The sequence below is a fragment of the Pygoscelis adeliae genome, unplaced genomic scaffold (genome assembly GCF_000699105.1).
Source record: "Pygoscelis adeliae isolate BGI_AS28 unplaced genomic scaffold, ASM69910v1 Scaffold358, whole genome shotgun sequence".
Taxonomy (NCBI): domain Eukaryota; kingdom Metazoa; phylum Chordata; class Aves; order Sphenisciformes; family Spheniscidae; genus Pygoscelis; species Pygoscelis adeliae.
Window position 1 is genome coordinate 3,251,996 of NW_008825429.1, and position 13,575 is coordinate 3,265,570.

The following is a 13,575-nucleotide window of genomic DNA, read 5'->3' on the forward strand; positions in this document are numbered from 1 at the left end:
CTCCGGCCCTTGCTCTGCTAGCGGGGGCTGATTAGGAGCCCTGGCTGGGCCAGCAGAAAGATTTCGGTGGCTCCCTGGGTCAGTGGCGTATCGTGCCCGGTCCTGCCTTGCAAATCTGCCGTGCTCGGGAGATGTGCAGACTGTTTCGGGGGGTGGGGGTGAGGTGCCTGAGTGGGAGGTCCCTTCTCTGTAGTTCTAGTGACTTGCCTTCCCCTGAATTCCTTTTCCTTATTGCTGCCCCGGGGTGAAGGTGAGGGTAGGGATGGGGGAGCAGTGGGGGCTGCAAGAGGGTGGCACGGTGAGGGGAGATGTTCTGGCTCTGGGCATGGGCTGCCAAGGAGTCCAAACGCGCAACTTTATTTCTTGCAGCGCGTGGCTCGGGCGTCCTAGCCTTTATCTTGGCAGAAGGGAGAGGGCGGGAGACCGAGACCCCCTTTCTTAGGGTTTACGGCGTGAGTTGCAGCGAGATTTATGTCTGTTCCTGTTTAACTGCCTGGATCGCTCCCTTTGATGTGCACAGGTCCTTCCTCCCCACGGGAGCTCCCGGTTAAACCTACCCCAGCCTTCCTGGCCGAGGCTGGGTCCCCAGGACTCCCAGCCCTCCTCCTTTCAGGAGTGATGTAAAGTGAGTTTTGCTCTGGGGGAGGGTTACGGTAAAGTCTTCGAGGAGGGCCCAGGGCTTTCTTTTTTTCTCTTTCTTTTTTTTTTACTAGCCTGTGTAAACACGGTGTCTGCTCAGCTAGTCCCGTCATGAGTCTGCGGGCTGGCATAGACCCCTCTTGGAAAGGCAAGTGATGGATGTCTGTTGTAGCACTAATCCTGAAAGTGTTTTGGGGCTAGGAGCGAGCTGAAACCCACGGTCTCCATTCTTCTCCCCGAACCGCCGCTGCCACCTGTGCGAAGCCGCTCTGCAGCCCACCTCGCAGCCCGTGAGGGTGGGGAGGGACGGGCAGGGCAGGGGCGGACGGGCAGGCGCTGCAGGAGAACAGAAGGGCCTCGTGGCGCAGGGCGCGTGGGGACCGGCCAGCCATTGAAATTCCCGGCTGCATCTGCTCTGCTCGCCCCGCCGGCACGGCAGAGAGAATGGGGGCAGTTTTGCCAGGGCCCTTCCTTTGTTAGGAACTTTGATCCTCTCCCCCCTTCCTTTTTATTTTTTATTTAGCACGGTTTTCAGCTGGGTCAGATGTTTTGGGGTGTTTTGCCTAGTAATTGCCGGGTGAGAGGTTGGTCTTGTGGTACCACATGGAGCCTCGGTATGGCTTTTCCCTGCTGAGCTGAAAGGCTCTGCTGTGAGTCACGGGTTAAATGACACAAACTCATCTGAATCCTAATTTAGGCTTTTATGAAACTTTGCAGGAAAAGGCCCGGTGTCCTGGAAGGACAGCCTTCTCTCGAGGCTCGGTGTCTCCTGGCAAGCAGCATTTGATAGACAGTGTCTGCCCAACTTGTTGCTTCATTGTTTTCTGATTCTTCCTACCCTAACGAGGGCTGTTGGCCCGATTCTCCGGGGAAATCTTGTGCTTTTCAGAGTCCTCTTTGTTTGTAAGCCATATAGCAGCAGCCTACAGGGTTATTTATGGAAATGCTTGGTACGAGAATTGGCTTTGCAGTCTCAAGGTAAAAGATTTGTGTGACTTTGTAAAGCTGCAGCTGGCCGCTGCCTTGAACAGTGGGCTTGGCAGTGCTGGGTCACCCTGTTGTTTCTTTGTTGCCGTTACTTTAGTTTTTGCTAGGTTTGTCTTTTGTGGCGGAGGGAGCGATCTGCGGTTCTCGGGCAGTGCAGACCAACGGAGCGAAGGTAGCCGTGGAGGTGTGATGAATGAACAAACCCAGTCCTGAGGTCTTGCAGGTCCTTCCCTGCCCTCCCCCTCCTGCTTTGGGGCACCGATACCAGCCGGGTTAACGTAGGAGTTACGTGACCTGAGCTATTAAATGGTGCCGTAGGTGGCCTGAAGAGCGTTACTGAGGAGCTTGGCCGGCCTGCTGGTACACCTGCGACATCAGTGGGATTCCTCATCCCCAAAGCCTTGCGGGGTGAAGTGGAGGTGGTTTGTGCTCAAGTGATTTCCACTCACTGCAGCCTGATCCCGGGGTTTTGTTTTTTGGATACAATCTGAGCAGTTCTGAATGCTCTCACTCTTAGCAGATTTCTATCTAGGCTTGTAAAAAGGATCCGTTACGTCAGTGGGTGACACTGAAACACAACTCCTCCAGGGCTATTTGTTTTAACACCAGAAATGAGGGAATAAGGTACCAGCGCTTTTGCTTTAATTAGAAAGACTCCAGCCACCAAGGAGCAGTCCAGTTCGAGTAACTTGAGTCCGGCACTGAACTCACTCCCCTCCGCGTGTTCCCAGGGCTGCCCCTGCAGTCGGTTGCCCCAGCCTCCCTCTACCTGCAACAATAGCTGGTTGTGCAGAAGAATTTGTGAAATGACTGCCTGCTCCCTCCAGCCAGGAGGACGCGTTATCTCTGCCCAGTTGATCACACTCAGGGTAATGAGAAAATGAGGCCGAGCTTAGCATTGCTGAGTATGAAAGCATCTTCTTGGCAGGAGCTGAATGACACTGGCTGAGAAGTAAAAGACAGTAGATTATTGTTTTTGCTTATTATCTGCCATCAACCTCCTGGTCTCCTGCCGTCCCCTGTCCTCAGAATTCGCTGTGGGTGTCTGCACTAGCCAGGAAGCGGTGGGGGGGGGGGGCTGTGTGTGTGCGGAGAGGGGAGGGACGGTTCAGATGCCCCAGGGAGGCACCGGAGGGTATGCTAATCTGCCAGTGCTTGGAGCTTGGGGAGGGAGGTTTATTTTTGAGTTTATTTGTGCTCTTCACTTTTGCCTCTGTTTACTTACGTGCTGAGTTTATTTATGTTGTAGGCTGTGAGTCAGGATGGAGGTGGGGAAGGCAGGGAGAGAAGCTGGTGGAAGGGCGCGGGGAAGCTGAGCTCCGGGGCTGTGTGACAAGTGAAAGGACGCGGGACGGGAGGGCGGCCAGGCTGGAAAGCTGAACAAAGCAGCAAGAGGAGCTGGAGAAACACAGCTTCCTTTTGAGCTGTTTGAGCTGCCGGGCTGATGGGACGACACTCTGGGCTGCCCTCCCAGCTGCAGCATGTCCGAGTGCGGGGATGAGCCAGACCTGCCCTTACCACAGGTCTTTGTAAGCTGATTTGTAGGTCTGGATCATCCACGATGTGATGTAACTTTACAGGAGTTGCTGTAAAAATAGGCTATAAAGAAAGAGGTGGTGGCTGAGGCGGAGAGGAGGCTTCGTGGGTGTTTGGCTTGCAGCTGCATTAATGTTGTCCCGGCTTTTGTGGTGGTGGTGGTGTGACGCCAATACAGGCACGCGCTCACCCGTGCTGAGCCCAGCAGAACGCGCGGCACCTGGATGGCGGCGCGGGGACCGGCAGCTTCGGCCGGCAGCAGGTTTATAGAGAAGCTGAACAGGCACAATGGAGGGCTCAGCCTGTGGAGGGGAGGCATCGCGTCATTGTGTGCAGCGCAGCCTGGGGAGAGGGGCAGCACGCTGTCCTGTGGCCACAGCTTCCGCAGCCTGGGGGGCTTTGGACTCCTCAGTTTAATTTGTGTCGTCCTGTCTGCTCTTTTATTTCTTCACCCTGTGTTTTGTGGGATGAAATGTTTGGCTTTTCGTGCACTGCCTCTTTTCTGTCCTGTTACTACCCAGGTGAGCTCTGTACTTGCAGGTAGAGTGAAGGGGGAGAGCAGAAAGGCAAAAGCAAGCACTTTTAATATGAGGCCGGTGATGCAGGGCACCCAGGGGCAGGCCGAACGGGAGGGTGCAGCCCAGCCTGTTAATCCCAGCATGTGATGGGCTCTCGGGTGCGTCTGGCCAGCGCTCAGCCAGAGATGGACTACTGCATGCTGGGACTTGTAGTCTCCGTGGATTACACCTTACCGAGAGGGAAAGATGTCTGCAGCCAGCTTCGTTTTATGCACCTCAGGTAGATTCTTTGGGTTTTTAGCAAGGTGCCATGGGCGCAGAGACAGCCATGCGCATGGAGGAAACCCTGCATCTGTAAATAGGCAGCAAAAGCGTGTTCACCTGTTCTTCCCCACATCTCTTTCAGATTGACCCGAAGGTAGCGTTCCCCCGCCGAGCACAGCCCAAGGTAAGCACTGCGGGCAGCCCTTGCCACTCCAAAGCGTGAAATTCATAGAACCATTAATCATAGAATCGTTAAGGTTGGAAAAGACCTCTAAGATCATCAAGTCCAACTGTCAATTCGTGGTGGTGAATCTTGTCCCACCATGCAAGGTTGCCAGTGCACGCAGCGGAGTCACTCCCTGGGGTTTGCTCAGGACTCACCTGGGGTGGGAGCTGCTGAGCTGCACCGCCAGTGTGACGCACTGCACTGGGGTACGCTCCTGTCGGCTTGCAGCGCAGCGCTGGGGGTTTGCATGGCACTGGAGGAACCGAGAGGCCCCTCGGTAAAGGGGGGTGCACACTTTAGGATGCGCTAGTTAGAGCTGGTGAAATAAGTGCTGCCCAGGGTGAACTTGGTCTTATTGAGTTGCAGCCAGCGTCTGGAAGTTCCAGGCCTAAGGAGGTACAGAACAGCTCCATGCCGCGATGTGATGCAGGTGGAAAGAGGGTCGTGTGTATGCATGTGTGTGTGTACGAATAGGTGTATGGCAGAGAGGGGGAGAAGGATTTCATTTTGTGAAATGCCCTTGTGTGCTTCAGCACTGGAAAAGGCAGAAGGAGTTTGGTGTTGGACTTTATCTACAAGAGGCTCTGACATCAAAACGTGCAGTTGCTGGAACTTTTTCCAGGCGTGCAGCTAGAAACTTTTAACTGAGGAGCCAGCAGCAGGCTGGAGACTGCCTTTAGACTTTGGGTCTCCCTTTAACTTTGCTCTTGGATGGGAGTTTTAAAATCCAGAGTCTCAATTCCAAGTGCTGTTACGGGAGAAAGAGCTGGGGAGAAGCAGTGTTGAGAAGCAGAGAGGGAAGAGGAGACTGCTGCGGGAGGGAAGTAAGGGGGATCAGGCACTGAGAACAATTGGTGAGCAGGTATCCCGAGTAACTGGAGCCAGGAAGCACATGGTAGGAATTGGGTTAATTCCATTAAGCAGTTTGGTGACAGAAGGTGCTTTAGTGTTAGAACGGGCTGCTCTCCAAGCCAGGGAATTGCTGCGGATTAGCCCTATGCTCCGTGGGGTAATTAGGACCATGTGTTCCTCTGAGAGCAGGGGTGTAGCCAAGCAGCTAAGGGGAGGATGCAGCTGGAGAGCCAGTTCAAAGGATGTCGGTGTGCCTCAGACGGGCAGCAACGGCCCCTCTCAGGGTAGTTAGTTTTCTTCCTTGTCCCAGTTGCATGAGTGACAAGTGGCAGAGGGATCTTCTCCTTGCCTTCTTGCAAAGGCAAAAGAGATTTAACTGGGAGTTGACTGGGCTCCATTTAAGTGACCGGGGAATGGGTGCGAAATGAGGCTTACTCCATGCAAGGCCGGATGCTTTGCAATTTGCAGGCTAGGAGGGCGAAGCGTGGGGAGCCTACCTGTGCTGGCAGGCCTCCTGCCTGTCTTTCCGCTCCGGGAAGCAGAGCAGGCATCTCTGGGCGAGCCTGGAGGAGGCCAGCTGTGCAAAGTGGCAGGGCTGCGGGAAGAGCTGGAGGGCTGGGGCGGGGACCGTCATGTCCCATGCCTTCGGGGTGGTGTGAAGGTGCCAAGAGAGTAGCAGCAGGTTAGCGAGGGGAGAGGCTGATAGCGTGCTGTCCGAGGGGGAGGTTGGGTGCTGGCAAGCATGATGAGGCGGCACAAGGGCGAGAGCATGCCTTGGGGTCCGGCATGGGGCAGACCTGCTGGCCGCGTTTGGCTGGGGGGCCTCGAGGAGGTGGAAGCTGGGCTGTGGCAAGGGGACAGGCGCTTCCCGGCAGCGGAGGGGAGTTAGTGGCCTTTAGAGTCTCGTTCTCTGCTCGCTCTGGGTTTATTCGGTGAATTCCTGTCCTTCCCTTTTCCAGATGGTGACCCGAACGAAGAAGATATTTGTGGGTGGTCTGTCTGTGAACACTACTGTGGAGGATGTGAAACAATATTTCGAGCAGTTTGGGAAGGTAAGTCTCTTGAGTGGTGTTGGATCAAAGCTGTTACTTCTGGGGCAAAAAGGAGTTTTCTGTGGAGGCGGGATCAGGAGCCTGCGAGCCTTCTGCATGGGGTTAAGTAGATTGAAGGTCAGTTACAGACGTTGGGTGGCTGTGATGTCTTTGTAGGGGCTACAGCCAGTGACTCCTGCCCTGTGTTGATTTGAAACAAAGAGTTTGTGCTTCTTCCCTGGAGTCGGTAGGACCTGGGCTAAGGGAAATGGTTTTCTGTTTTTTCCCTGTCCAGAGGCCTCTTACGGCATTTTGGTCCTGCAGATTTGCAGTTTGTTTAAACGCTGGAGGAAGGTTTGTAGACACTCCTAACAGAGCGGCTGCAGCATCAGACCTGTGATTTTGGCCTGTTTCTAACTCTAAGCCTTGTGATTGATATTTCGGTAATCCTTTATTTAAATAAGCCTTTTGGTCCTGAAACTTCTCCTGCAGAGTCTTGGGCAAGTGGTGATGTTGGTTTTGGATGTTTGAACAAAAATTGGCGCTACGGCTGTTCCTTGTGGTGGTCTGGCTCTTCTGTGCCAGCTGGTGGCTCAGGGGAGGGTGGGCTTCTATGGATTGAAGTCACTTGTGCCGTGGTCTGTGAAAGCCAGGTGTGCAAATTGCGAGTCGGGATCGAATTGGAGGAGAGAAGGGGGCTCAGTCTTGGCCCTTCAGTCCCCTGTCAGGAGGTTGTGAGCATCCCCAGGAGCAATCTCAGTAGTATTATACTGAAGGATCCCAAGATTTTTAATGGGATTAGGAACTGAAGGGGATCATTGTACCCAAATGCTGAATGCCGTCACCTCTGGGGCAGGGCACTGTGACTGTTTCACTGTTGTTCGGTGGTGTTGTGCATGGGTTTGCCGTTTGGGGCAGGAGCTGTTAGGACCTTCCTGCCGGGCTGGGGGGGGGCAGAACGCAGTCTGCTGGGCAGTAATCTGGCCAGGACGTCGCTGATAGCATCATGGATGTGGAGGAAAGTACCACGGGAACTGTAGAATATGTGGGATGAAGGCTTTGGTATTAATTTTCTTCTGAAAGATCCTGCAAAAGGGTGATGTTATGTTAAAGCACGTTAATCGGCAAAAGGAAAGGGAGTTTTGTAACCAGTTTTGCCATATTGTTGGAACTTTTGGGCAGAAAGTTTGGAACAAGTGTTTGCTCAGTAGCTGAGCTTCTGAAGTCAAATCTGCATGTCCTGGTACGCTATCGTGACTGCAAAGTGGGACTCCTTTGTATTTCTGTTCAGTCTTAAAAGAAAGCGGCAATAGCAAAAGTGGTCAGATATCCCCACGTTTGCTAGTTGTTAGCTCTGTGTGGTTTTATTTTCTATTAGAAATAAGCAAACTCTATTGTGTCCCCAAGAGCTTTTACATGGTGTCACTGAAGATGTCACCACTAAAGGTGGTGATGTCTGTGTGTCTGTGTAGTCTGAAGGTTGTTAGTTTGACTTGCATGTGCTTCTGCGCTGCTGATGGATGCGTTTGATAGGAAAACAAAATGTCTTGGGCATAATCCCCTTTTAACCTTAACTGTACCTCTGTTAATTTGAAGCAGAAGCATGTCATGTAGCACTCAGTTTACAAGCAGTTACAGTTGCTCTAGTCTGAGAAGTACCTTCCAGTTGTTTTGGGGTATTATGTTATGTTTGTCTTGTTTAATGGTCACATGCTGAAAGGTGTCTGACGTCAGGAGACTGGCGAGAACTGGTTTTGTCAGATTGTTTTCTTGGGACTGGGCAGGAGGGAGAGTTCTGCATAGCTCACTGCGATTCATTTCCAAAGAACCAGCATCACGGACAACATCCGGCACTCAAAATTGCATGAGGCCGATGCAGCTGGCTTCTTGGCTCTGGGGAGTTTCCATGGGGAGATGTCAGGGCTGGTCAGATTGACTCTCTGGTTTTGGGGCAGTTTTCTGACTCATCTAGCCATTTCAGCTGAGGAGAGACTCCTCAGAGCTCCTGTATAAAGCATCTCTCCTGGCCTGTAACCGTCTTCTAGGCTAAGCCTCAAATAATTCACCGAAGGCTAGGAGAACTGTTTCCCAAGAAATTCTCTCCAGTTGGTCGCTCCATATGGCTGATGTGCAGGATCAGTGGGAAAGCGTGTTTCAGAGGAAAGCCTCCATGGCCATCAGCTCTGGGGTTCTGAGTTCTGAATGCGCTGCTCTGCGGTTTCTAGGGCTAAGAAAAGCCTGTTGCCTTCAATTTCAGGTGTGACTCATGGAGAACATGGTTTTGGTACACAGGCTCTTTTGGTGTTTGTTTATGATACTCTGGGGCCTCCTAGCTTTCAGAGGTCTCCTAGGATCCCTTCTTCCGAGGTACTCTTGGCACCTGACTCTGTGGTCTTCATCTCCTCGATTTATGGCATCTTTAAGTGAGAGGTGGTGAAGCTTCAGTTGTGTCATCCTCATCTTGGAAAGCGTCTCTGAAAAAATCTTTTCTAAGTCATTCGGGCCAGTAGTTCTTCTGGAATTGGATTGGGACTGTCTGAAAAGGAATTGTTAAGGATGCCCTTTTAAAGCATTTCCTTGGAGGACTTACTCTCCGAGGAAATGGCTTTGTCTGGATTCCCTCTTCTTCTGAGCAGCCCCATGGTTTTCCAGGATCTGGCAGGAGAAAAATTGCTCCTCTTTCCTCCTGCCTGTCCAGGCAGGCATGGGAACGCCTAGAATCTAGAGAGGAGAGAGTGGGGAGCACCAGGTCATCCTGTCTTGATTCCTCAAGATCAAGGTACCAAGTTCCGGGGGGTGATTTTTAGTCAGTGTTTGAGAATCCAGTGGCAAGTTCAGTTTGGATCTCGGCTTCAGGGAGAGATCATCCTCTGCTTCTGAGGACAAGGGAGTACAGACTGCTGAATGGGTTTTGCGTGAAGGTTGTCTTCTAGGTAACCCTCAGGCCGCAAGCCTAAGCGTGTGTTAGATTTGCCACCACTTAAGGCCTTTAAATTAGGATAGGTGCTTTTTGAAAAGTACATTTTAGTCCAGACAGAAAGTATGCACATGCTGTAGGAATTATGAGAGGAAGTGCTATGGCCTGCAGTACAGACGAGGTCAAATTAGACTATTATAATGTTCTCTCCGGTCCAAATCCGTGAACTGCAGTTCACAAGTCTACCAAGGTAGCTAGCATTGGCGCATCTCGGGTCAGAAACAGCACACCTTGTGTGTCCATTAGCAGGAAAAAAATGGAAGTTTGGTTGGGCTGGAGATGAAATGGTTTCCCATTTCATAAAACAAAATTCCCAAGTCTGATTTTTCCATTTTGGCATTTCCACTTACTTTCCTATTTTTGTTTTGTTTTTTCTTTCCTTGCTGTGTCCAAAACCTTCTCTCAGATTTGTAAAATGGAAGTGGCAAAAGAAAAATTAAAATGTGTGAGGAGGAAATCTATGAGTATTACTCAGGATATTTATTACAGGGATACAGGAAGAAAGGGAGAGGCTGGCACCCCAGTTCTTCATATCAAAATACTTGGTTTTAACAGGCACAAAAGGTGAAGCTTCAAAGAGGATCCCAAATACAGTGTGAGTTTCTCTGCTTCAAAGAAGGATCACTTTTTTTTTTTTCCTTCCAAAACTGTGAATGAAAAATATGGGCTGCTGTTTTCCTGAGGAAGAAAATACAAAGGTTTTTTTTTTTAGTACAGTGACAGAGATTGAGCAGCGCTCTCAAGCTGGCTATGGTTTGTCAGGTGCAGCTGCTAGGGCTTTGAACATAGCAGCATCTCTAGAAAACACTTCTGGCTCCAAAACTCGAATCTCTCTGAGATGCAAGCTAAGGCCATGGACGTGCTTTCTAATGGACATTATTTTTTCAACTGTATGACAGAAGTCCTGGAAAGAATTGCATTCACAGTATGTATAGCCAAGTGTCTTGGCTTAAGTTGGATGGTGTTGGAGATATTTAGACTGCACAAGGAAGTATTTCAACAGCCTCTCTAGATTCGGGCTACCACCTCGCTGAAACCTGAAACAGAAAGAAAGGATGAAGATATCTTGCACCTAGCACCTCAGACATAGCTAGTCCTCTGTCTAGTTCAACACGTATGAGGATGCCTTGGAGGAGCTCGAGTCCCAGCTTCCTCCTTTTCTACTTCAACCTGCGGGAACATGTTGTTCTGTATTATTTTTTTGGGGGAAAAGGGGTTGTCCATCAGAGTAATTTCTTTGGACCGTTGGGTCTCTGATCTTGTAAGCAAGGTTATTTGTCTCAAATCATAACTGAAAAAACTCAGATCATCTTTCTTTTTCAAGGGTTGGTCTGATGAGGTTTTGCAGTAGAGAAAGTCAAATAAATTGCTGGATAGGAGGCTCAGAACAAATAAGGTCTTTTTGTCGTGGAGCTTATCTAAGCTGTGAAATCTTTGCCCCAGGATGTTGTTGCTGAAATTTGCATAGGCTACAAAATGATTGGACAAATTCATGGAAGGTCCTTTAAATACACAGACATCCCTTTGAGTTCAGGAAATCCCCGAATCACAAATGGCTGGAAGATGATGGAGTATTCTGGGGTCTGTTGTAATATCCTTGCCTTGTCTTTATGTTCTTCCAAAGGTGTCTGTTGTTGGTTGGTATCTTGGGGGGTGTTGGGCAAGGTGGACCTCTGCTCTAACTTGGTGCAGCCAGTCTTTTGTTTGTCCTTAGGAGAGAAGTTGGTCCTTTCAGAAACTAGAAATGCAAAGGTACTGGAAGAAACGGTGGCCTGGACGCAATTCAGGTGTTTGAACTCGCGGTTTTCTTGTGTGCTTTTGCATTTCACGAAGCAGAAGAGCAAGAAATATATTCACAATGACGTCTTTGCATGACTCACTAATCAATTGTGGCTCCAAGAGTGCTTGAAAAGTGCTTAAAAAGAGTCTGCATCTTTCCCTGGGCCTGCAGGTGATCTGTGTACGTGGATGAGTCGGTCACGAAAGCTCAGCCTCTCTGTGAGGCAGATCGTGGCCAGAGAGAGACCTGCTCTCTAAAAATATCCTGGAAGCAAACAAGAAAAAAGATCTGCTGAGGTCTGAGGATGATTCTGTTCTGACCTTTAGGCTGCCATCTAATACCCTGTCCAAATTCTGGACTGTTTGCCTCAGACAGGTTCTGAGATCTCACTCGGACAATGACTCTAGTCCTGTGCCATCCAAGAGAAAACCACCGTATCTGAGGTGCTGGATTTGATGAGGGTTTGCATGTCTGTCACAAATGTATATTCATGTACACCTGCCAGAAAAATAGTGTGGTTGACTTGGGTATATGAAAGGAGTTTTCCCTCCTGACTAATTGGAGAACCTTTAGATACTGATGGGGAATTTCTTTAAAGGAAGACTTGTTCTGTGCTTACAGCGAGCACGATTTCCCTCACTTTGGATCGGGAGAATGTTAATTAATTAATCCTTAATCTGCTGCTCTCTGGAAATTTCAGGGATCAAAGCTACTTGTCAGCCTGCTGTGGATTTCCAAACTGGATTTTGGATTTTCTTCCACAGATCAGAAGGCAATTTATGCAAATTCTCACACGTAACATGGTTGCAATGAACAGATGGGGAGGGGAGGAGAAGGGGAATCTGATCACCTCTCTTGCGGCAGTAGGCAGTTTGGCTTGTGGTAACAATGCCTCTGGAACAAAGGGTTCTCTGTGCTCCGCATCTGGTAGGCAGAAAGCCAAAAATGCTGTAGCAGTAATGGTCATTCAGATCTTCAGTGGTTAATTTGATATTTGCCAGGTGCCCGCCGTGCAGTGCAAGAGCGGGCAGGAACACCTGGACGGGCTGTCCCGCTCACCTGTGGCACGGAGCGGGCTCTGTCCCTTGCCCGAGTCTTCTTCTCAGAGTTTTGAGAATGGCTCTGCAGAGCCGGGTAAGAAGGGTCCTCCGGGAGCCGTGCAGGCACAGCTCGCCTGCTCCCTGGAGCCGGGCTGTGGGTCGGTGCGTCCTCTTCCCCAGAATCGGCCTGGCCTGTTTGAGCAGCCCGGAGAACCTCGCAGGGTTGCTGATGCCCTCTCGACAGGATGGCCAAGTCGTTTCTAGATCGTTTTGGTTTACATTCCCCGTGTTGAAGCCGACTCGGCAGCTATTATTCTTCTGCCTGATTTTTCTACAGCTATGTTGCCATGGTTCCTTCTAGGACCAGCCAAAGCCATCTTTAGTTGCTGTTCAGGTGGAAGATGCCTGTTTGTGCAAAGCCTTTGCTTGAATATTGACAACTGTCTTCAAGATCTGCCCATGTGGAAGTGCATCCAACATTTCTCATCAAACTTGTGTTGGAGATTTTATTATTATTTTTTTTAATCTGCATGAGGCTGTCATTGGCTTCCTCCTTTGCAGACACCTATGACTGTCCCAGGAAGATTGAAAGATATTAGAGTGGGACTAAGCCACTGAAAAAAATCAGGCCTTTTGGCCAAGGCCAGGTGGATCGTACTGCGTTCCGTTTTGGTATGAAATGCCTCGTATCTGTGCACCCGAATATTTTGGCTAGGCTGAGGGCTGCTTTGGTGGAGAGTCTTTCTCTGAGACCTGTGACTGTCACTTTCCCTTCCTGTCACCACCACACTGCTCTCATCAAAACCAGGTGCTGGTTTGAGAAGGGCCTGTCTCCTCCTCTCGGGAAGGCACTGCTTGCTGCAGCAGGAGGTCTCAGCAGTGGCAAATCCATGGAGGATTAGAAGAGCTTCCTCCCCAGGGACAAACCTTTTTTCACTTTCTGAATGTGTTACCTCCACTGAGCCAAGCTCTTTCTTCCGCTCCCATTTGGTTTTCCAAAGCTAGAGAGAGCCACTGGAGACAGAATTGAGAGGTGGTGATGTTGGACAGCTTGGGTTTCAGGCTCAGGGGTGTCGTACTTACCCCTGAACTGCCAAGTACCTGCCAAAGAAGTTGTCTCCTGTGGTAGGGTTCCTTGGGAAGGATACAGCTAGAGAGCAAGAGTCACTGCGCTTGGGACACCCTCTTTTTTCCTTGACGTTTTTGACCCTCGTGGCTAAACACGGGGAGAGACATCATTCCTCAAAATTAACAAACCTTGAACTTCTAACCTCAAAATGTTGGATAACTGAAGCCTGGACCAGGAAGTCAAATTGTTCTGTGGGAGAGAGCCTTGACCACTAAGCTAAACAGTTTTCTAGTAAAGCGATCTGCTTCTTTGACTGTGTGTAAAGAATTGAAACAAATATTTATTGGGGGGGGGGGGGGGGAGAGGGGGGAGAAAGAGAGAATGGGGAGAAAGACAATTCACCCAGCAAAAAAACCTTTGTTAAAGTACAGTTATGATCATAGATTATTTCCACACACTATTAAAAATGAACTTAGGGCTTTCTGAAACTCGTAAGTGCTATTTTCCACGTGCTTCTCCTACACCCAGTTCTCGGGTAGTTGACCTGTTTTGTCTCTGCCAACCATCGGGGACCGGCCGGAGATGACGCCTCCATTCCCATCCCGCAGGAGGGCCCAGCCCCCCCCCCCCCCCCCCCCCCCCTTTCCCAAACACCA

The 13,575-nt window shown here is 50.3% G+C and overlaps 1 protein-coding gene across 1 annotated transcript in view; it reads left to right on the forward strand.

Moving 5' to 3' along the window:
• MSI1 (musashi RNA-binding protein 1) overlaps positions 1–13,575 on the forward strand; it is a 30,989-nt gene that overhangs the window by 846 nt on the left and 16,568 nt on the right. Inside the window, exons 3-4 of the mRNA XM_009330813.1 lie at positions 4,087–4,128; positions 5,982–6,074. Coding sequence (XP_009329088.1) covers positions 4,087–4,128; positions 5,982–6,074 — 135 coding nt within the window. The remainder of the gene's footprint in view (positions 1–4,086; positions 4,129–5,981; positions 6,075–13,575) is intronic.